The 24928-nt window shown below is 39.8% G+C and overlaps 2 protein-coding genes and 1 long non-coding RNA gene across 8 annotated transcripts in view; 2 read left to right on the top strand and 1 right to left on the bottom strand.

Moving 5' to 3' along the window:
• Positions 1–24928, top strand: part of nbr1b (NBR1 autophagy cargo receptor b) — a 609335-nt gene that overhangs the window by 22694 nt on the left and 561713 nt on the right. For all 6 annotated transcript variants that reach the window (XR_007938740.1, XR_007938739.1, XM_051941286.1 and 3 more), the window contains exon 2: positions 19297–19359. Coding sequence is in view for 4 of the 6 variants with exons in the window: in XM_051941286.1 (XP_051797246.1) it covers positions 19297–19359 (63 nt within the window). In the remaining 2 variants the exon portion in view is untranslated. The remainder of the gene's footprint in view (positions 1–19296; positions 19360–24928) is intronic.
• The window catches only part of LOC127531607 (general transcription factor II-I repeat domain-containing protein 2), a 308653-nt gene continuing 294159 nt past the window's right edge, over positions 10435–24928 (top strand). Inside the window, exon 1 of the mRNA XM_051941309.1 lies at positions 10435–10556. The gene's annotated coding sequence lies outside the window, so the exon portion shown is untranslated. The remainder of the gene's footprint in view (positions 10557–24928) is intronic.
• LOC127531625 (uncharacterized) lies at positions 12954–18322 on the bottom strand. Its single transcript, XR_007938758.1, has 2 exons — positions 13346–18322; positions 12954–13240 (listed from the first exon to the last, which is right to left on the bottom strand). It is a non-coding gene; the product is annotated as an uncharacterized LOC127531625 (long non-coding RNA).

Here is a 24928-nt window from a genome sequence, read left to right as displayed (position 1 = left end):
CTTCAGCTGAAATCCGGTACAACTGTGTCCCACCAGTGACGGGATCGTGGATGTGCACAGACATCAGCTGACCTCTGCCTCACAATTAGCCTTAAGACCATCTATCAAGATAAACATAGATACTATCATCAACTTATTGCATTTGTTTAACTGCTATGTAATGGATGCAAACGTAGTTGAGGCTAAGTAGCTAAGCTAACGCTAACACATCACTGTTAAGAATCAAAACATCTCTGACAGCTACCTGTCTTCTCAAATGTACTTGCCGTTGTCCATGACTACGATGAAGACAGGTAGCTACTAATAGATTATTTTTTTCTGTTTCGCAGTGTAGGCTTACAAAATCAGTAACAGCCCTTGCATGTTTACGGCATGCCACCGTCGCGGAACAGCTACGCATGCAGTGACATACTGATGTTTTACGGTGATGCAATGATGCGGGTCCAACTTGGCTCCTTGCCAATGGAAAAGCAAACCGTTTTTTGGGAGGCACGAGATTTGAACGAAAAAAGCACCGAAACTTAACTTGAACGAAACCAGTACCTGGTTCTCTTTGGTCGAAATGAACCCCTAATGGTGTCCTTTGGTGTCTGACACCAGGACTTTGGCTAAAGATCCTTTAGGTCATGAAGTGGCAAAAATTCAACCATGTTTGGCTCAAAATAGATAAGAAATATGAGCCGAAAAGTCTTCAAATTAGCACTCTTGAGTCAGGCAGAGTCAGTGTTAGTGATAGAAGAAGTGCTTTGTTTTATTCAGTACGCTACTAATATTACACAGCGAGTCCTGCATTCCTTTTATACTCAAAAGTGTAAGTTTTTTCAACACAATGTGCTGACATTTGCTTAATATCTATTCAGTATGAAGCTGAATTCTATTCAATTCATGAATTCTGATATAATGCTGGAGAATTCAATGACGCACATTGTATGATGTTTTATTTTATGAAGAAAACCTGTGTCCAATGCTCTGATCATTCCAATCAACACAAGTGTCTATATACATTTTAATTTAAATACAGTACATATGAGAACATCAAGCCATATTTATTCAGATTTTTATTTTCAGTGTTTTTCTCTTTAAAAGCAAGACTATCTGTCTGTCATATACTTTCCACTGCCATGCAGGGAAAAATTCTCTCACTGGGTTGAGGTAAGGAGAGCATAGTGGAAAGCAAACATTTATAACTCCCTTAGTTGGACAGCATGGTGAAAGAGTTTGAGGACAGGATGTTCTGTCTGCTCAGTATCCTGTTGGTCCCAAAGTGGGCATCTACGTATTTTTCTGTTGTCACTCTCCAACAACTTGTGCACTCGGAACTGGTTTCAGTTGGTTTCATCACATCATTAGAACCAAGTGTGATCAATTTTGGGTGGCAGTGTATATCATATGACACTTGTACTTACGCCCCCTGGCAAAAGTGTGAGACACTTTCTCATTCAAATAAATTAGAAACCGTCTCAAAACTTTTGACAGGGAGTGTAGCTTCTGTTACATGTTCACCATTATGCTCTACAACTGCATCGCAGTGCAAATTGTGATTTAGGGAGTGAGAATGTGTTTAAAGTTTTGCAAAATGAGTCAGAATTGTAAATTCTGTAAACTGTGTCCAACTTGGTTAAAGCAATGTTTCTGGGTTTTCAAAAAAAGTGTCTGAAAAAAGTGACTGATTCAATAAATACATTCATGGGGTTTCGTGGCTTCAAAATTCAGAAAAACTGTGTTTACAGTATGTGGAGACTAACATAATCCCTGTTCTTTGTTATTCTGAAGTTAATGATTATTGTTTTGTATTAGAGGTGTTAAGGCCAAAGTTGTTGTCCTCGCACCACTCAGTTAAATGATCCACCTTTGGCATGTATGTAGCTTCACGATCAAGTAAGACAGTGTCGGGGGCCCTGGAGAGCCCGAGCAAGATGGCAGCATAGTGTGAAGGCTCCTTACAACTTCTCACACAAAACCACCCCAAACTTTTGTAAACCTGGCTAACTCAGTGAAACAGACTATGCCAAAACCTTCAGCACCCAAGGAGTGTGATATCTTTACAAAAGCTCGTAAAACAAGCTCACGAGGCACGAAGGCAACAACACTGGCCGCGGACGATGAAGCTAACAGCATGGCTAACTTAACCGAAGTGCTAACGGAGCTGAAAGCACTCTGCTCCGAGTTCGGCTCGAAGCTTGATGGAATAAACAGCCAACTTGGCGAGCTGACAAACTCCATCTCAGTGCTGGAAAACAGCTTGGGCGAAACCAAAAGAAAGGTAACTGCTAACGAAACTTGAATCGAAGTAGCTGAAGCTCGCATATCGACTGCAGAAGACATGCTGGAAAGGACCGAGACGGCTCTGTCTGCAGCGGCAAAACGACTCCGAAAACTGGAAGAAAAAACGGAGGATCTGGAGAATCGTGGGAGAATGAAAAATATCCGGCTGTTTGGCCTGAAAGAGGGAGCTGAAGGTAAACGTCCTCTTATAGACTTTATACATGACATGCTACCTCAATGGCTGGACACTGGGCCCGAAAGATCATTCATACTGGAAAGAGTTCACCGTACAATAGCCCCAGCAAAACCCAACCAGAACAGAGCCGTTCTCATTCGTTTCAACAAGGTTCAAGACAGAGAGTTCATCCTTCGCTCCACAAGACGAGACATCACTTACGACGGATCAAGACTCGCATTTACCCAGGATCTCTCAGCCGAAACGATGCGCCATAGACGAGAATTCAACGATGTTAAAAAGCAATTTATCGACATAGGAGCCTTCCGAGGATTTCACCTCCAACCATGTAAGTTGAGGGTGCTTCATAACGGGAGGATCCAGATGTTTTCATCTCCAAAGGAAGCAGAGGAATTTTACCGTACCGTCTAGCCTAGCCATGCTACACCCATGTTTCTGACGGCACAAGGGTCTAGGGAAGCTCGACAGGGAGGGAGGCGGGCTAAAAGATTGTCTATCAAATCCCTCTGCAGCAATTGGGTAGGGGTAGGTATACAACCAATCAACGCAACGAATAGGCTGACGTAGTTCCGAGAGCACCGGCGGATTGTGGCTAAGTCCCATTAGCTTCCCAACCAGTGGAGCCGCGGAGCCGCTGGGTGTATTAAGGATTTGCCATATCCCGTCGGCATAAGTCCAAATACGTCTTTCTTCTCAATGAAACACTTAAAGCTGCTGTCCGGAGTTTGAATCGCAGCGTCTCCAAAAACACTGGTGGTCCCACCCTCCCTCCCTCCCTCTGATTTCGCCCCTTTATTTGTGCACGCGCGCAGTACATGAGAGAAGTGCCCGGAGTGCTGCAGCATCTCGCCTGTTTTGCTGTTTTCCCCTCTTCTACATTTAGTAAATAATAAAGGAATTACGTTAGAATGCTGTATTGAGTCTAACTTGTCCTAATACCAAAATAACATGAATCTGCTAGGACGAACTAGTAAAGTTTCAACATGTGATTACACTCGTGTATCCCTCTCGATGACGTTGTTTATCAAACTTAGTGCATTTACGTGTGTATATGTGTTACATTGTTTATTTATTTCTATCTAGAGTTCAGAATTGCATGACTCCTCTGACGAAGAGTATGTCCCAGACGCCCCAACATCTTCCTCCAGAGGTCGGGCATCTAAACGAAGCCGTCAGGTGGGCTATGGAGACCGTGGTCGGGGAGCGAGGCGAGCACCCCGACCACGGCATCTAAACGAAGGCGTCAGCCGGGCTATGGAGGCCGTGGTCGGGGAGCGACGCGAGCACCCCGAGCCAAAAAACGTCCTGCAGTCTCTTGGCCTGACAAGCCGTGGGATTGGTAACTTTTCTGGAAGTTGCTGAGCCCTGATGCTCTCTCCTCCACAAGCAAAACAAATGTGCGCCCGGTTGCGTAGTGCGTAGTTCGCCCACCTCTGCATGGGCTTGCTTGCTGTGCGCGTAACCGTTGATTGACAGCATGACAAAGCTGAAGCTCGAACTTGATTGGTCGGCAGCAACCGGTGCTTTTTGGAATAACATGGGGGTCTATGAGAGGAAGGCGGAGCTCAGGAATAAATTTTCATATCGCGTTATACTAACTTTATATTATAGTATCGAACTAGACTAACACATTTAAGCTTTGTTAAAAAATGATACATAAATTGAAAACAAACAGAAACTCCGGACAGCAGCTTTAAGTGCCGTCCTTTGTTTATCTTTCAAGTTGAATTTTAGCTTCAAATCTTTAAGGGCTGTGGCCAAAGCCGAGTCGAAAGATAACTGTTTATTGTGCGCCGGTTGTTTCTGTCAGAATCGTCACGCCTCTGTCGTCACTTCGTTACGCCCGCCTTCTGACTCTACACTTCATGGTGATTGTTCCGGCCAGTTTTAGGAGAATCCAGCCTCGAGCCTTATGGACCCTCCCTGGCAGAGAATTAAATTCGTTGCCGTGGGTTGTCTAGCGCGGCTAGGCTACGTACCGTCATGAGCAAAGAAGAAACCACACAAAGCCAGAGCTAAAATGTTTCAGTACTTAAATGGGGTGCAGGAAATAGTCTACATGCACAAATATAGGCCTAATACTCTTATGTTCATCCTGGCTTGGCTGCCACCTGAGTTTATTATTATTATTGATCACTGACTTTTTGCTCTTTTTATTATGGTCAACATGGACAATAACTAGCAGGTACATTTTGGTTGTTCTTAAGACTAGGATGTTATATTCAGTACTTTTTATAAGAACACTTTTTTTTTTAAACAAATATTTTAACGATAATTGTTATTGCTTTTAAATTTTCATTTATTTATTCCTTATTTCTGAAAACCCATATTCGAATGACATTAAGTCACAGAGATTTGTTAGTTAAATAAGCACCTGAGTGGGCAATGGGAAAGTAAAATAGCAGAATGGAAAACCGCATATCTTCGTTAAGGGGCAGCTGGACACGGCAATCTTAGAATGAAGTACTAGCACCTATCTTCTGAGTTCTACACATCCTTGTGTTACAATACAGGATAAACTACATTAGGGACTGACCTACTTATTGATAACGGATTCTTCGTGTTTCTTTTTTTTCAACATTAGTACAATTTGAGAAATTATATATTTGCCCCTCATTGGGTTTACTCATGTTCTTAATCTAGCTGTCTTTGATTTATAAGGTATATGGCACTTGCTGAACCAATGCCCACGTTACCGTTCCTTATAGCTTATTTTCACTGTTTTCATTTATTGCTATTACTATTTATTTATCTAAGTATTGCTTTTATTTATTTATTTTCTTTCTCTTTTAAATAATATCTTATTCATTTACTTATTTAGCTATTTTTAAATTTAGTCTATTTGACCTGCATCTTTGCCATAAATTAGAGCATAATATTGCTAAGAAAAGCCAAGCCAACCTTTTTTTTAAATTATTTTTTTCATTTGGCCAGTTCTTTTCCATAAAGGCAAAATCTTTGTCTAACTTTTTTCTTTATTCTAAACACATTGTACGTTGTTCAAGGATACCGGCTACCTGCCTGATAAGTTAAGGGTGTTACTTGTTCCTGTGTGTTTGTCTGGTCGTTTGGGGACTAGGCTTGGGCAGTGGGTGGGGAGGGTGGGGGGAATAGAGTGGGCCCCCTTTCACTCTACCTGTGTTTTCATTTCCTTTAATATTATGTTAGTTTTCTACTATCCTCTATTTTTTGTTACCATGGTCAAACGCTGCCTTTATTACACATTGATCTCAGTATGTCCAATGCGCTGAACATAATAACGTTCAATGTCAGAGGCCTTGGCCATCCAATTAAGCGTAAACGAGTTCTTACATTTTTGAAAAAAGAAAAAGTAGCAGTTGCTTTCCTACAGGAAACTCATTTGTCTAATGAGGAGCACGAAAAACTTAAGAGACTGGGTTGGACAGGTATATTTCTCTAGCTTCACTAGCAATAAAAGAGGCACAGCAATACTTATCCATAAAAACTTACCTTTCATTCTTAAGGATCAGCACACTGACTGTGAGGGTAGGCATGTATTAATACGAGGGATGCTATATGGGCAGGAACTAACACTACTCAATCTCTACACACCAAATGAGGACAATCCTAAATTTATGATAGATATGATTACATTATTTAACCAGTATAACACAGATTTTGGATTGGTTGCTGGTGATTTTAACTTGTATGGATAGCAACCTGGATAAATCTTCTCCAGCACTGTGTAACCCCAATGCATCGAAGACTCTGAGAATAGCTTCAAAGGACGTAGGTCTGGTCGATGTCTGGAGAGAACTTAACCCTACAGTAAAAGACTACACCTTCTACTCGGCGAGACACAAATCATATTCTCAATTAGACTTCTTTCTTTTACCCCAGGAATATATTTCATCCATAATATCATGTACTATAGGGCCCATTCTCATATCGGATCATTCACCAGTTCATTTAATGCTGTCCCTACCTCAACAGACTTATCAGACTAAACACTGGAGATTTAATTCCTCACTCCTTTCAAACACCGAAGCTTGCAATAACATCAGACAGTGGCTAGAACAGTATGGACAGGATAATATAACCTCACCTGTTTCTCCAGTAATAATGTGGGATGCAGCTAAAGCTGTAATTAGGGGCCTATTGATCTCTTACACATCAGCAAGGAAAAGAAAGATCATCAAACAAACTGAACAATTCAAGAAGGACTTAATCAGTTTAGAACAATGCCATAAACAATCGCCTACAGATGAAAACTTAAAGAAACTAAATGCAGCCAGAACCAATCTTAACTTCATCCAAACTGAGCATATTAAAAAACTCTTGTTCTTCACCAGACAACAATATCATGAATATGGTAATAAACCTAGTAGGCTGTTGGCCTATCAGCTTAAAAAAGAATGTGCAGACAACGCAATAAAATGCATACGCAATCAGTCAGGTCAATTGAAATATGATACTCAATCTATACATTCCTCATTTTTTGACTTTTATAAACAGCTTTATATGTCAGAAAACCCCTCCGAAACAGATATTCGTGCTTTTCTGGACAAAGTATCCCTACCTGGCGTCTCAGAAGATGAAAAGGAACGACTTAGTGCTCCAATTACCTCAGATGAAGTCTTACAGGCAATTAAATCAATGCCATCCGGGAAAACTCCAGGTTTAGACGGATATCCGGTAGAATTCTATCAGACATTCTGGCCACAAATTCAGCCCCTTTTCATGCCCATGCTCACAGATTTTTTTTGAAAACGGAAACCTTCCCGATTCCATGAAAACAGCAATAATAACACTAATACATAAGAAGGACAAAGACATTGCCGAGTGTACCTCATTCAGTCCGATTTCCCTCCTTCCAGTTGACTTTAAGATGATATCAAAAATAATTGCAAAAAGGCTGGAGGTTCTGCTACCCCAGATTGTTAATCCTGATCAATCTGGCTTTGTGAAGACACGTTACGCATCTGATAACATTCGAAGACTGCTAGATGTAATTGACCACTCGACCCTGCATAACAAATCAGCATTATTGCTATCCCTCGACGCAGAAAAAGCGTTTGATAGGGTTGAGTGGTCATACTTATTTGCTGTTTTGGAAAAATTCAATCTTGGTGATAGATGTATCGGGTGGATTAAGGCCATATATAGCAACCCACAAGCCATGCTATGCATTAATGGCACCCTCACAGAGAAATTCAGTCTATGTAGAGGCTGCCGGCAGGGATGCCCACTGTCTTCATTTCTATTTAATATGCCGATTGAACCACTCGCAGAAGCCATAAGAACTAACGATGAGATTACCGGGATTGATACTGGGAAAATAAAGAACAAAATTTCGCTGTATGCGGATGACATAATTTTATACCTGTCCAGCCCAGAAACCTCTATTCCAGCAGTGTTAAACCTCATCTCTAATTTTGGAATTATATCAGGTTATAAAATTAATCTAACAAAATCCAATACCCTTCTACTGAACTCACCTATCTCTAACAAACTCGAAATCATTTCACCTTTTACCTGGGCTCAAAATGGCTTCAAGTATCTTGGTGTGAATGTGACTCCCAAACTCAAAGATCTCTATCATGCAAACTACATCCCATTGATCAAACAGATTAAGGAAGAGATAGAACACTGGAAATTGCTCCCTCTTTCACTTCTTGGGCGCATTAACGTAATTAAAATGAACTTATTGCCTCGCTTCTGCTACCTATTTCAATCATTGCCTTGCTATTTGGACGAACCATTCTTTAAGTCTATAAACAAAATGCTGTCCTCTTTTATTTGGAACAACTCTCCTCCTAGAATAGCCTTTAAAACATTAATAAAATCCAGACAGAAAGGTGGAATGGGATTACCAGATTTAAAGATGTACTACTGGGCCGCTCAGACAAAAAGCCTGATTAGCTGGATAAAAAAACACAATGATGCTCACTGGATTGACATAGAAGAAGAACTCTGTTTCCCTATCTCCATAACCTCATTACCATTTATTAACAATATAAACATATTACATCCAATAACGCGAACATATGTAATTTACAACACTCTTTGGGCTTGGCAAGATGTGAAAAAGTTCTGTGGAACCCTTGACAGGATCTCTGGGCTTGCCCCTTGATCCTCAAACCCAGACCTGCCACCATCAATCGGAAAGTCCCTGCTAACAAAATGGAAGGAAAATGGTATTTATCAGTTCTGTCACTTGTTTAACAAAACTTCACTTAAAACCTTTGCAGAATTAAGATTAGAATTTGAAATTCCAAAACAGGACTTTTACAAATATTTACAAATTCGCCACTTCATTTACTCTTTGAAAGGAGACGAGCGAATAAATGTGGGGCTGACACGCCTAGAGGAGATTCTGACGGGTTCCACACCACTTAAAGGCAAAATCTCTGTGATATACAATGCTTTATTAGAACATTATACCTCTTCCCTGACCCCACTTAAAAATATTTGGCAAAAAGATTTAAGATGTGATCTTACTGAAGATCAATGGGAAGCCATATGCCAGAATGTCTTTATTTCACTCTCTTGTAACAAAATAATTGAACAGAACTATAAGTTTATGCACAGGATGTACCTTACCCCACTTCGCCTGAGTAAGATGTTTCCTAATTCATCCCCTGTATGTCATCGATGTAAATCTTGTGTAGGGACAATCATGCACATCTTCTGGGAATGCAAAAAGATCAAATGCTTTTGGAGAGACATACATAGCCTGTCTATCAAGGTCATGGGGATCACAGTGGACTGTACTCCTACATACTATCTTTTTGGAACTGATTTGAATAGGACCCTAGATCCCACACACACAAAGAGGATCGCTATGATATCCTACATAGCAAAGAAGTGCATTTTGCTTAACTGGAACCAACACAGTCCCCCTTCATTGACTATGTTCAAACTGTCTTTGAATAAAACCCTACGTCTGGAACAACGTACATATATCTTGAAAAACAAGGGGGATCTTTTTCTGAAAATATGGAAACCGCTGATGGACCTCTGACATCTATGTCGCTTGACAGCTCATGCATTGACTCTGAGTGTAAAGGAGGAAAAAAGGACCTGTGACCATGGTTTATTAAGGTATTATCTGCCCTTTTTTTTGTTTGTTTTGTTTTTGTCTTTCTCTTTAAATCAATTTACTTTTTGATTGGCTTATTGTATTTTTTGTTCTGTTTCGTCCTGTTTAACTCAATTCAATTCAATTCAATTTTATTTATATAGCGTCAATTACAGTCAAATCGTCTCAAGACGCTTTACAGAACCCATATGCCTGACCCCCAGAGCAAGCCCAAAGGCGACAGTGGCAAGGAAAAACACCCTGTTAACAGGGAAGAAACCTCGAGCAGAACCCGGCTCTATATAGGGGGGACCCATCTGCCTGCTGGCCGGGCGGGTTGAGAAGGACAGAGGAGGGCAAGGGGGAGGGATAGGAGAAGAGGGAGGGGTGGGAAAGCAAGGAAAACACAACACACATTTGGATACATGTATGACAGGATATGTGACACAGACAAAGTATAAGCTAACATTGAAAAGTGACTCATAGTTTACTCTTATGATGTACGGCTCTGACATTAAACATACTCCATATATAACTAGCAGTAAAATTCAAACAGTATGTAAGTTAGCATAACAGTATAGTGAAGGCAATGCAGAGTTGACTGGTGGAAAAGGGGAGTTGGAAGCAGAGGGCTGGAGGAAGGTCAGCAGCAGCATCCCACAGTGGACATGATGGAGACTGGACCAGCTGGTGGAACATCGACCGCAGATCTGAAGCATCCAGCTCTGGGACCAGGGACACTCGGAGAAATAGCACAAGGGGAAACAGAGTGAATGCACTGCAATAACGGTATACATATTAAACGTAAAGGTAGATAGAGAAGGGCTCAGTGCGTCAAGGAAAGTCCCCCAGCAGCCTAGGCCTATAGCAGCATGACTAGAGGCAGAACGAAGGGACGACCAAGAGGGAGTCAGCTGTGCAATGAAGACACAAGCCGAACCCCTGTGGGTCACCCAGTCAGCCCCAACTATAAGATTTGTCAAAAAGGAACGTTTTAAGCCTGGTCTTAAAAATAGAGAGGGTATCTGCCTCCCGAACCCAAACTGGGAGCAGGTTCCACAGGAGAGGCGCCTGATATCTGAAGGCTCTGCCTCCCATTCTACTTTTAGAAATTCTTGGAACAACAAGTAAGCCTGCAGTTTGAGAGCGAAGAGTTCTACTAGGATAATAAGGTACCGTATTTTCACGACCAAAAGGCGCACCGTACCAAAAGGCGCAGTCTCAGTTATGTGTGCCATTACTGTATTTAACACACACATAAGGCGCACCTGATTATATGGCGAGGGTTTTATATACAATCCACGCCCACACTTCCCCTTTTAACGTTCTCATGGTGTCCTCTACTACATCGGCCTTACAACAACAACACACACACAAGCATACAAGTGTGCGTATTTAAAAATAGAGCGGGAGCAAAACGGAGTTTGGTTGTGCTTTATTTAAGTATTGATTACAAAGTACTAACATTTTTTTAATCATCAATAGGCGCGGGCATGGTAAAACACACGGATAAAACAAGCACACAAGTGTGCGTATTTAAAAATAGAGCGGGAGCAAAACTGAGTTTGGTATTCACATTTTTTTTTTTACCGGTAATCGTCATCAATCAAACCCATGGAAGTCCTCATCCTCTGTTTCTGAATTGAACAGCTGCGCTAAATCTCCATCAAACATGCCAGGCTCACTTTCTTCACTGTCAGAGTCACTTTCCGTGCCGTGCGGCGCCTCGGAAATGATGCCGGCTTTTGCGAAAGCTCGAACAACAGTGCCAGCAGACACGTTAGCCCAAGCATTTACAATCCATTCGCAAACTGTGGCGTAACTCGCCCGGCGCTGCCTTCCACTCTTAGTGAAACTGTGGTCTCCATCGGTCATCCATCGCTCCCACGCCGCTCGCACCCTTACTTTGAACGGCCGGTTCACACCGATGTCCAGCGGTTGGAGTTCCTTTGTCAGGCCTCCCGGAATGACAGCAAGCTCAGACTTCATTTGCTTCACTTGTTTTTTCACATCGGCTGTGAGATGGGCACGCATAGAGTCACAGATCAACAGCGACAGTGATGGGTGGAAAAAAACCACCTGGTCTACGTCCGCCTTACAACAACAACACACACAGGACGCACTGCACCATAGGGCGCGCCGCACAATTTGAAGAAAATCTAAGACTTTTATGTGCGCCTTATGGTCGTGAAAATACGGTACTATCAGATCTTTAAGATATGATGGAGATTGGTTATTAAGAGCTTTATATGTCAGAAGAAGGATTTTAATTTCTATTCTGGATTTAACGGGAAGCCAGTGAAGAGAAGCAAGCATAGGGGAAATATGATCTCTTTTGCTAACTCTTGTCAGTACTCTCGCAGCAGCATTTTGGATCAACTGTAGATGTTTGAGAGAGCTATCTGGACAACCCGATAATAAGGAATTGCAATAGTCAAGCCTGGAAGTAACAAAAGCATGAACTAATTTTTCTGCATCACTCTGAGACAGAATGTTCCTAATTTTTACAATATTACGCAGGTGAAAAAAGGAAGTCCTACAGACTTGCTTTATGTGCACGTTAAAGGACATGTCCTGGTCAAAAATAACTCCAAGATTCCTCACAGTAGTACTGGAGGCCAATGTGATGCCATCCAGAGTAACTATTTGCTTTGAAAGCGAGTTTCTAAGATGTTTGGGGCCAAATACAATGACTTCAGTTTTGTCTGAATTTAGCAGTAGGAAGTTAAAAGTCATCCAGGTTTTAATGTCCTTAAGACAATCTTGCAGTCTAGCTAACTGATCAGTTTCATCTGGCTTCATAGATAAATACAATTGTGTGTCATCTGCATAACAATGGAAGTTAATACAATGCTTCCTAATAACATTGCCTAAAGGAAGCATGTATAATGTGAAAAGTATAGGTCCTAAGACAGAACCCTGAGGAACTCCATGATTAACTTTAGTATGCTCAGAAGACTTTCTTTTGATGTTGATTCTGTTCGTCTTGATTTTGTTCTTGCATAAAATGTGAAAATACATAAATAAAGAGATAATTGGAAAAAAAAAAGTAAGACAGTGTCATCAGCAAATTTAATCAAGGAGTTCCAGTTGGAGATGAGTGTGCAGTCATGTTTAAAGTGTGTGAAGAAGATAGGGCTCAGTACACACAGTATGGTGGCATGCCTGTATTTAGTTTTAGGGTGGTAGAGGTACACTTCCCAGCTCTCATATTTTGTGGTTGGCCTGTGAGAAAGTCTGTGACCCGTGAGCACAGACAGAAATCAAACCTAAGAGTGTTTAGTTTGCTGTCTAGTTTGTGGGGTGTGGCTCTATTCAGTGCAGAAATTAAGTCTATAACAGCTTAACAGTGTTTCCCCTAGGTTGAGAATTTACTTGTGGTGGTGGGCCGGGCGGTGGAGGGGGACGTCACGGTGTTTGATAAGTGCATTCAAAATAATCTAGTCAAACTGGTTTATGAACCATGTGTTATTTATTGCACATAGATACAACTTAAGCCTGCTGCAGACTTGCTTTAACACAAACAGAACCCAAAAGAAAAAGGAAAAAAAGCTATTTAAAGCTACTTGCAAAGCTGACAGTTTTTGTCAGAGCAGTGTATTTTTCTCTGTTTTGAAAAAAAAGATCTCCAATGCCTTTCTGTATGGAAAGGATTGGGGGTCAGGTCCATTTATGCTGATGCGCATGCATGCAGCAAGATGCTCCCCTTGCAGCCTGTTCCTCAGTTCAGTTTTAATCTAAAAGAGAAAAAAACTTGCATAACCATAATGCAAAAGAGCACAAGAAAATTAACTGAAATTATTCACATTGTGCTCTTATGCATTATGGTTTAAATCACTTACCCTGTTCATTGCTGAGAAATCTCTCTCACAATTTACACTTGCCACTGGGATGAGGAGGGCTGCAGCAGCAAGTTGGGACAGGCAGGGGTAGACGTCACCCCATTCATTGTACTCACGGGCCAGCAGTTCCAGGATTGCTCCTTGGCTTTTGTCCTAACCAGGATAGAAAGCAGTTGACATAAAATAGAAAATGTCATTATAAATTAAAGCCCTGATTTCACATTAAATTTAATAAAATGATTTTTAATGAAGTTTTCCCAACAGCACATTGTAGGACGTTTTCCTTATATAAAACTTTGCATCCCACCTGTGGTGTTTCACTTCTTTCATCTTCACTCTGTCTCTTAAGCTTGAAATAGCTTTCAATTGGCTGCATGTCTTGAAGAAGAAAATGCCACAGTCAGTCTCTGAAACAAAACCAGTGGTACAATAACAAAAAGTCAGTGTATGAGGAAGAAAATAGTATATAATCAACAATAACTTAGTGTATTCAAGAACACTGATTTTATTGTTAAAAAGTCATCTGTTTAGCAATCACAGACAGTTTCTTTTCCCCACTCAACAATATTTATTTATGAATATTTAATAGCAAAATTAAGTGCAACAGTGATTGCCTTATTACCCAATGACTGGAAACTTTCACTAGGAAAGTGAGTTTGTTTATTTGTTCTGTCGCATGTATTTTTAAATGAAGAAATACAGAACTTTCTTGCAAGGCCATGTGTCCAAGTCGACTTACTTTACAGATGCCTTTTCCAAAAACCAGTCTAGCATTACCATAACCCGCTGGAGCCGCAAACCGGAGAGATAACAAATGGGAACGCTGTTGTTGTGAACTGGGAAGCTAATGCTAGCGACGGATGCTAGCCGCCACGGCTAACACCTTCTTCCCTGCTCGTTAACGCTCGAGGCTCCCGCTGTCAGTGACTGCCAGCTACCTTTAAGATATCGTTGCTGTTAAACACAACAGTGCGTCTTTTCAGACATTTAACGATGTCAATTTAGGGGATGAAAATGTATTAAAGTTACTTACCTCTGAGACACTCGAAGCAAGCAGGGCTGTGCAACGCTGCAGGTGGTGTCCAGCTAATGAGCGCTTAACAAGGTGGGTCGGGCTGGTGGAATACACGAGAGCGCGAGCGTGTTGGTGTGTGCGCGCCTGACAACCCAGTGAGAGACAGACAGGTGGACTGTTTTCCCTACGCAGTGCCAGTAATTATGACCGCGCGTTTGTTTTTTTTTTAATTTCATCTTCTTGGGCGGGTGTCAATCTACTTGGGCGGGCCGCCCAAGTAAAGTTTATGTAGGGGAAACACTGAGCTTAACATAACTAAACTGTTGAGAAATATTCAGGGAACACCTAATCATAACAGAATAACACCGAATTAATTAAACTTTTGGTATATTGGTCTGTCCAGTTAGGAAGCACAGGTCATAAGATAATCCATTATTGCTCCCCGTGCCAGGGGAAATTTACATGGTTACAGCAGCAACATTTTTATAGCATCAGTAAACATGAGTATAATAATATTAAAATGTACGACATATACAAGGATGGAAAATGAATGCACACACTGTAAACAACAACAATATAAAGTGGCTTGTTGTGAACTGCGAGAGCTGCCTGCTTCTCAGCCCATTCAGTTGAACATAATGGTTTGCACTACACTATCATTCTGCTTTAGGGAGAAAAAAACACTCTAGCTTGTTAATATGTCTTTAACCTAATCACAGTCGATGTATGCAGGGCTAAGCAAAGGATGGTGCAGTGTTTTCTCAAAATAGTGACAAGTGGAACTGTTTACATGCAGGGTGATAACTGTCATTAAAATGGATAATCAATCGCAATAAATATTTTCATTGAGATAAGCTGCTGCTCGGAGGTTGTTTTTGTTTTTATTTCCCATCATGAAGAAAACAGTAACACACATAAATCAGAAGAAAAACCAAGCTGACTGAAATTACTGGCATCCTACATTTAGTGAACGAGGCAAAATTAATTGTACCAATGCACCACACCCTACATTCACAAAGGCTAATGTTGGCTTGTTAAAATTATGTAGCAATAGCTCATAATGTGACCTGGATGATTCCAATATGCCACTAACAGTGATGGTCTGTGTAGAGATTTTGCCATCCAAACTCTGTTACTACAACTTCTGCATTCATCAATTCAATTCAATCTTTGTCATTGTCAATAAACAGCGAGATTTCGTTCAGAGCAGTTCATACGGTGCATAGCAATGATATAAAACAGTGCAAAAATGGTGCAAGATCCTTGTCCCAGTCCCATAAACACCACTGTGTAAGATTAACACACATTAATAGACTCTTTGATAATTCAGTGCAGGCACAAGTAGTAATAGTAACAGTGGTACTGCAGTACACAGAGGGAGCGTAGAGGTTATTTGAGTGATGTTTGATTAATGCGACAATGCAAAGTCCAGTTCACAGCTATTGTAACAGTGGGGTATGGTGAGTGTCTCTGGATGAGGCAGAGAGAGGAGGAGGGTAACAGTTTAGCATCCTCACTGCCTGAAGATATAGGCTGTGGGCCAGTCTGGTGATTCAGGCTCTTATGGACCTGTACCTTCTACCTGAAGGCAGCAGCTGGAACAGGTGATGCGCTGGGTGGTGTTGATGGTACTGTTCTCTGGGAGAGTAATAAATTCTGCATTTTTTCCACACACACAATCAGTGGAAAAGGAATGGCTGAAAAATGGTAATTACAGATTCCAGAGTTTGACAAACCAGCAGAATGACTTTGTATTCATTTGGAAAATCTTGAAAGAGGTATGTGATTATTATTAAACCCAGAGCCCTAGAGATAGTAAGAGTTGCGACACTCCCATAGGGTGCCGTTGTACGCTTTCTTCCGGTCTACTTCCGGGTTGTGGAGGCTTGTTTATTTCCTAGCACCGCTTCGACAGTGATAGCCACCGTTCATTTGCGCTGCAGGTCGTTGAGTATATGTGGAGGTAAGTTGATGAAATGCCTACCTCTTTTGAATTGTCAACTGCCTATATTTTATCAGAGGCTCTTTATGATGCATATGCTGAGCTTTATTTGTATTTGTGCAGCGTAATTATATATATTTTTTTATCTTGGCAGACAACCGAATTTCTGCTACTTTTTTTTAGCACGACTGCTGCTGTTAGCTGTGAAGTTCTCTCCAGGGATATATTGACGGATTAATTGTTGATGAGTCGCTACCTCTTTTTAATTTTAACGTCTCTATATTATATCAGAAGCCCTTTGTGGTGCATACATTTATCTGTATTTGTGAATATTGGCAGATGACCGACTTTCAGGCATTGCCGTGTGCTTGTTAGCTCTTCTTTGAAAGCTACCTAGCTACATCGCTACCTCTTTTTAATTGTCAAGACTACGTTCTTTATATGAGACCCTTTATAATGCATAAACTTATACTTGTAAGTATTTAACAAATATATTTATTAATATCTATCGTATCTATCTATCCACCAGTATCCCGAGAGCCCTCACTGAAGACACGAAGACCCTCATCAAAGAGTACTAATTAATAATAATTAGTTATAATAACATTATAATACGCTACCCGGTGTGCAAAGTGTTGAATCTGTTCTCTCCCTATTTTACTTCATCTACTTTTTAGTGTCCAGGACACACATGAAGAGGATGTCTCCCCACACACAAGTCATTTGATTATTTTTTTTATTATTTCAAAAATAATTGTAAAAAATAACATGTTGTTGTTTCTCTCATTGTCAGTAAAACATACTATTTCATTCATCAAAGCATAATGAGTTGTTATTCTTGAATATATATTTTGTGTATGTCTTAAAATGGTTATAGTGAGTCAACTCCTGCCTCATCAGAAGTGGCTGGACACTATCTGCTGAGTGGACTGTTGTCACTCTGCTTTTCAATAACTCCCAGACTACGGGTAAGTGAATCAGAGAAATATAGACATTGTCTGGAAATACAATAATTCAGCAGGGCAAAAATTAACATCTTCAATCATCTTACATTTCTGTGTAAAAGTCAATTTTCCATGCTAACACGAATGTGAAACATTCCCTCCAAAACCCCAAAAGTGTCTTTTATATGTCACCTTACGGCTCAAAATGTAAAACTGACATTTACATACATACTCCAATGAATTAATAATCAAGTACTTGGAGGTGTGATTTTATTCCTTTTTTACCGCTCTCAGTCCCATAGAAGGAAATGACAGCGCTGCCTGTTTGGAACTACTCAGGCTTACATGAACCACGTGACCGCCCCGCTGCGAGAGCATGAGTGTCGCAACTCTTACTATCTCTAGGGCTCTGATTAAACCCCATTTGTGTGTCACGCAGTGGAATTTAGGTTGTGCATGTTCTCTTGAAGAATGACAGTATTGTAGATCATCTGTTGGGCCCAAAATTGAGGAACTGTGTGGAACATCCTTTTGAATCGTGGAGGAAGCTTTGGAAATTCTTTTGAGCAGCTTTTAGTGGAATGGATGAGGTGACAGCTTGCAATCTAGTATCCATTTTCTTGTAATGGGTGACACTCACATCGTTTGTAGCTAACGTCATTACAGGACCATCTGTCAACTTATAATGTTATGTGTGTATGTAGCATTTTTTTTTAAATAGAATTTTGTATTTTAAATACATTTTTGAAGCAACTTAGTATTGTACTAAATTTAGTATAGAGGTAAATTGCAGAACTTCAGTTGTTTTTGTTCTGAGAATTTGAGGTACTTCCTGGTTTTGTGACATCTCTAGTATTAAATCTTATTTTGTTCAAAGCAAATGTTGTAGTGCTGCATCCACAGACACAAAGTCAAAAGATAATGGGAAAAGGCAGGTGAGACTGGAAGTGGGGCTGACAAAAATAAAACAAAAAATATTTTGACATGAGTGGTTTGCAAAATTTTGTTGCCTGTGAAGAGAAGAACCAGTGCTTTTTGTAAACTATACAGAATGTGGTATACTTTTTCAACACAAATTTTACAATAGTCTCAACAGACTTCAAGCAGGAAACTGCATACATCTCTAAAGGGAATACATTATCTGAAATCCTGCTAATTTTCCCACCAGCTGTCAGAATCAAAAATGTGCCAATCTAGGTTCTTTGGAAGAGAAATGGCTCTAATGATAGATAATTTGCATGCATTGGAAGTTATTTTTCTTGTCTGTTCCTGTTCATCAGTCTGTGATCTGAGTTTTTTTCTCCACATATGTCTCTTTTCTTAAAGTCAGCATAAATATTTTTGATGGTAGAGGAACATTTTTAGGATAGTACACATTATACCAACAAATCTGGCACCCTGAGAGTTGGATGTTTTAGTCTGGAGACCTGTCCAGAATACCTGCTAGAATCAAGTGTTAGGATTAGTGGTATTTGAAATACTTTGTGTCAAAAATGAAGTTCAAATAAAGGCTTGAAACAGCCAGCTTGAACAGCCAGATTTATGGTCTATTTCTCTCAGCCAGGCAGAATGGAGAAATTCATTTGTCTGAATGCTGCTGATTCACAAGATGTCAGACTTTACTTTGAGCTGTTTATTTTGTTGTTGAGAGGCATGCAAGTCAATTCAAAGCACAAGATTTGGTGTTAACTGTTTTTTTATTCAGTGCAAGATGACGAATCATACATACAATATGAGCTTATATCACTTTATGTTAAATTTATAATAAAGTAACAGAGAGCCACGGAGTGGCACAGCATCTAGCTTTCAGTCAATAAGTACCGAATGGGAGTGTGATTGAAGCCCTAGCTGAATGCTACTCCCTTTGTCTTAGTGATGACGAAGACAAGATATTATACACGCATGCATACACATAATTGTTAGTAACTAAGTTCATGCTAATTCCAATGACTGAAGTCTTAATTTGTTCTCTCTGTCTCTTGTCTGGAAAGAACAGTTGACCTGTCATTCTTTGTGTCACCACATGCCTCTATGTCTATGGTTTCTACAGGTGAAGCGTTCCTTTGGCCTGTGCAGCCTCCAGCTGGCCTATTTTGATGAGGAGAATGAGGAGGTGAGAGCCACTTGTTGTTGTCACTGTGGTGCGTTTTTTGCTGATTCCCCCATTTTATTTACTGTTTTTTTACCATAATTTTGAAGGTGCCCTCTACCACTTGAGTGTTGTTCTTTCATAAAGATAAGGGATTCACTGATTCGGTGGCTTTAGTAAGGCTATTCTGCACTTTCACTGGGTTGCATGTGTACACAAAAACGTATCCCACTTCCAGCAAGTCTGTCTACATTCAAATACGCTCCTCTACAAAACTATTGCAACAATGAGGTCAATTCCTTCATTTTTGGTATAGACTGAAAACATTTGGGTTTCACATCAAACAATGAATATGAGACAAGAAATCAACATTTCAGCTTGTATTACCAGATATTTTCATCTGGATCTGATACACAACTTAGAAGATAGCATTATTTGTAACAGAACACCAATTTTTTGGTGAGCAAAAGTATTGGAACAGAAAACACTTAAAATAGATTGAAGTGAATAACACTTAATATTTAGTTGCAAATCCTTTGCTTGAAATAACTGCATCAAGCCTGTGACCCATTGACATCTCCAACCTTTTGTGATTCTTTCCCAGGCTTTCACTGCAGCCTCTTTCAGTTGTTATTTGTTTTGAGGGGTTACTCCCCTCAGTCTCCTCTAGGGTTGAAGTCAGGAAATTGACTTGGTCAGTCTAAAACCTTCCACTTCTTGCCCCTGATGAACTCCTTTGTTGTTTTGGCAGTGTATTTGGGTCATTATCTTGCTGCACCATAAAGGATCTCTCAATCAGTTTGGTTGCATGTTTCTTTAAATTTTCAGACAAAATGTTTCATTTTGTTGCTGCCATCATACGTTATGTCATCAGTGAAGAGCCCGTCCCAGAAGAAGCCAAGCAACCCCAAGCCATGACATTACCTTCACTGTGTGAAGATGAGCTTGTATGTTTGAGATCATGAGCAGATCCTTTCTTTCTCCAAACGTTAGCCTTTCCATCACTTTGGTAAAGGTTAATCTTTGTCTCATCATTTCATAAAACTTAAGCTCATCTCTGCACTTTTTTTTTTTTTTTTGACAAATTCAAGCCTGGCCTTCCAATTCTTCTTGCTAATGAGTAGTTTGCATCTTCTGTTGTAGCCTCTGTGCTTTTGTTCATAAAGTCTTCTGTGAACAGTAGATTGGGGTACCTTCACTCTTGCCCTCTGGAGGTTGTTGCCAATGTCACTAACAGTTGTTTTAGGGCATTTTGTTACAGCTCTCACAATGTTTCTATCGTCAACTGCTGCTGTTTTTCTTGGTCTACCCGTTCGACATCTGTTACTTAGTACAACAGTGTTTTTTTCCTCTTCAGGACATTTCAAATGGTTTTACTGGTTATGGCCAATGTTTGTGTAATGACAGACTGATTTTTCCATCTTCTCTCAGCTTCAAAATTGCTTATTTTTCACTTATAGACAGCTCTCCAGTTTTCATGTTGGTTACACCTCTAACTATAGCTGCAGTCTGCACAGGCAAAACTCAAATCTGAAACTGAACGTAGACATTGAGCACTATAAATTGTTTGAAAAATCAATGTAATGGGACACAATAGGGCAACAAAACACACCTGTCAGTCACATGTTCCAATACTCTTGCTCATATGGGTTCAAACAAAAGGTGCTATCTTCTAAATTGTGTGTATGGCCCAAATGTAAATACCTGGAAATAAAAGCTAAAATGTTGATCTCTTGTCTCATATTCATCATTTGAAGTCAAACCCAAATGTTTTCAGTTTACAACAAAAATAAAGGAAATGGCCTCACTGTTCCAATACTTTTGGAGGGGAGTGTATAAATTGATGTTTTCTACCTTTCTGTTCCCCCAAACTGGAAAAAAATTCCTTTTCTTGAATGCATAAATTTCTTCTGAGGATACACCATGAATGGTGTGGTTACAAATGTACAAAATCTGCAAGTTCTTCAACTTAGCATCTACCATCCATCTTTTCATGGTGTGAAAGCCTGGCAATGTTGAGATTCTTCTGCATCACAGAGATTTAGAAACGTAAGCCAAACATATTGTTGCTGTTTATGGGCATCTATAGTACTGCTACTGAGCCAAATCATAGGACTACCTAGTTAGTTGTGCAAGTATGTATGTAAGTATCTGTTACTTGATGTCCGCTATCGGATGTACTATAGATGGATTTCACATGACGTATGCATACTTAATTAGGCAGCTGCACACGCAGACCCGGTGCAAAACAAAGCTTGTTTAGCGAGCCAACTCGGGATATTTAAACACATTATATACACATATTACGCTAAATATGCCTTCTTGTTGTGTTGTCGGCTGTCAGAATCGAAGTAAAGACAACCCTCATTTAAAGTTTTATTCAATACCTGGAGGGGCTCAACCATTTCAACAAAATCGAAGGCAGTTGTGGCTACGTGTGATCAACCAGGATAACTGGACGGAGGCACAAGTAAAGAATGCACGGCTTTGTAGTACACATTTCATTTCAGGTAAACGGTCATTCAGTTTTGATTTATATTTGTAAAATCCTTTATATCATTATCGTGCATGTGAGCAATAATAGGGTGTTTTGTCATTACCGCAATGAATATGTTTGTTGACTTAGCCTTGTTATTTTGTTTTACGGGACTTTCATAATTATAATAAATACTATAAATAATACAATTTTAACAGGTCGTGCATCTGACGATTCAGACAGTCCTGATTTCGTGCCTTCGGTATTTCCTCACAGGCGTGACAGTGCCAACAGCACCAAAGCTCAGAACAAAATTGACAGGTAATTTGTACACTCACACCACGTTTCTGATACTGGATGGTATGTGAGTTCTTGTACGTGACCGCAAAGCATGAAATTAACAGCATCAAGGGATTTGTATGCCTTTAAATTCTCTTTCGTGTAAACGCTTGGCGAGTTGATTAAATATAAATAGATGTCCGGCCACTGAATATTAGGCCATTGCCTCATATCACTCTTGTTGTGGCAATGAGTAGGGGTCCGGTAGTTGCGTACCTGCACTAAGTGTTAACTTGCTTAAGTAACAGGTACGATCGGTAGGTGACAGCTCGTCAAGGTACGATTTCTTAACAATAACTTTTGGCTGTGACATTGTTGTATATATGAAACACGCGGATGAACTTTTGACTTTCTGCACCGGGTCTGCGCGCGCATACCTTATGTTAGTAAACACTGCAAGCCGTCTATACAACGTCCAAGTTAACTTAATCAGACAATTCTCAATACATGTTTTCAAACCAAGTTTAGGGAATCAGAGATTGGTGCTGGTAACAAACTACTGAATGTACTTTTAAACCAAGAGTATTTTAAGAAATGGTTCACCCTCACGCCTAAATCTGACCAATCAAACCGACAATAGCAATGAGTACTAGCCAACCAGCGGCAGGGAAAGGTGGTTCATGCCTGCAACGTCCTTTGAAAAAACTGCAACACAATGGTTTCAGAAATATGCAGTGCTGGTTTACCAACCAAGTTAGTGTATGATTTTTAACTGCAAATACCCTGCACTGCACCATTGCTAGCATGGGAAACTTGAAGGATATTCGTTTAGTTATGTAAATAGTTGTTTTTTAGTCTCTGTAGATGTTTCTTTTCACAGTCAGTACTTAAAAATAATTAACTGATACATAAGTGAAAAAAATGTGAATAAGCCCCAAACCAATGTCTTTTCACTTGTACCAAACCTGAAATTAGAAAAACCTCAGACTTAACCTGAGATGAACCCATACATAAAACTACTTGAAACTAAACCTACATAATCGCGTCGGTTGAATCTGTCAATTCAAGTACACTGATGCTTAATCTGCTCATCCTGGAAACTAATTCACACATGCAAACCTTGACACAAAATTGCCTGAAACCACTATTCCCACCTATACTGAGTCTGTAAAGAGAGCACTTGCCTTTCTAGATTTTTCAACTAAGCATGGTTCCTTCCCTTTAAAGATTGCTGCACCAGCAGGAGCTGATGTTTAATATTCATAAACTGATCATACACTGATAAAATCACTGTTGTGTTTTTTTCATGTTTTAGCTATATATTATTTAATGATTGAATATGATTATATCTCAGACTTGCTTGATAAAGTTAGCATATCAGTGATCACAATATGCCTGCTTTTGTTGTTGTTAGTTGTGACACTGTATTGTAGTGCGGTGTAGATATGCCCAATCGAAAATTTCTTACCACATAATAATACTATATCATGGATAATAGTAAATACAGACACAATACTCCTGATGATATGATTAAAAATTTGACAACTTAGCACTTTCATTAGCTTATACAACGAGAAAAAAAAATTGCCTAAATGATAAAATGAAGAGTGTTCATTCACAAGAAATGTTTGAAACTAACCAAAATGATACAAATTTACATAGTTCAACCTCTATTTTAAAACTCAGTGAAAACCATTTTCTGATGGTGGACCAAACCAATTACTTCAAGTTTTCCTAAATTCAAAATAATTGTCTGTATTAACTTAATGTACATAATCATTTTATTGAACCTGAAATGTCTACTTCATGCAAACCATTTTTAAAGTTTAAGCAAACTGAATATAACAATAACAATAATTAATAATAATCAGTTTTTTTAACTATAAATTTGAAACATATCAACAAACATGACCAGTGTATTTCTTCTGAACTCCGGACACATTGATGTCATTAACAAAGAAATGCTGGAGCTGCTTCTTTGATGGTTGCAACACCTAGGACATCATGCAGTACCTTTGGTGATTATACTGCTTTTTTTCACATGGTGTACCAGGCAAATTGCATATTACAAAATCTTCAACTTCTAAAAAATCTAAGAAATTACACACTCTTTTGAGAAAATATTTTTTATTAGATATTTCATCCAAAGAGGATCTCTATACCTGTTTATCAGTTTCACCTAGTTAATGTTTTCCTTTCAGTCTTGTTTAGAGTAGTTTTACAATCTAGAAGTTGCACCAAAGAATTTAGAAAAGCGCATACGTAAATTTTTTTTAAAGTATTTTCTGTAGTATGCGTTCTGTTTCCAAGTGGCTCAGCTGCTAGACCAAGTTGTCCACTGTTTTCAGGGTTGGTGGTTCAATACCTGGGCCTTCTGCATGCCTGAGTGTACTTAAAGCTGCTGTCCGGAGTTTGAATCGCAGCGTCTCCCAAAACACTGTTGGTCCCACCCGCCCTCCCTCTGATTTCGCCCCTTTATTTGTGCACGCGTGCAGTACCTGAGAGGAGTGCCCGGAGTGCTGTTTGCTGTTTTCCACTCTTCTACATTTAGTACATTTAGTAAATAATAAAGGAATTACGTTAGAATGCTGTATTGAGTCTAACTTGTCCTAATTCCAAAATAACATGAATCTGCTAGGACTAACGAGTAAAGTTTCAATATGTGATTACACTCGTGTATCCCTCTCGATGACGTTGTTTATCAAACTTAGTGCATTTACGCGTGTATATGTGTTACATTGTTTATTTATTTCTATCTAGAGTTCAGAATTGCATGACTCCTCTGACGAAGAGTATGTCCCAGACGCCCCAACATCTTCCTCCAGAGGTCGGGCATCT

Source organism: Acanthochromis polyacanthus, chromosome 21 (assembly GCF_021347895.1).
Source record: "Acanthochromis polyacanthus isolate Apoly-LR-REF ecotype Palm Island chromosome 21, KAUST_Apoly_ChrSc, whole genome shotgun sequence".
Taxonomy (NCBI): Eukaryota; Metazoa; Chordata; class Actinopteri; family Pomacentridae; genus Acanthochromis; species Acanthochromis polyacanthus.
This window is presented reverse-complemented; position numbering and strand designations above follow the sequence as displayed.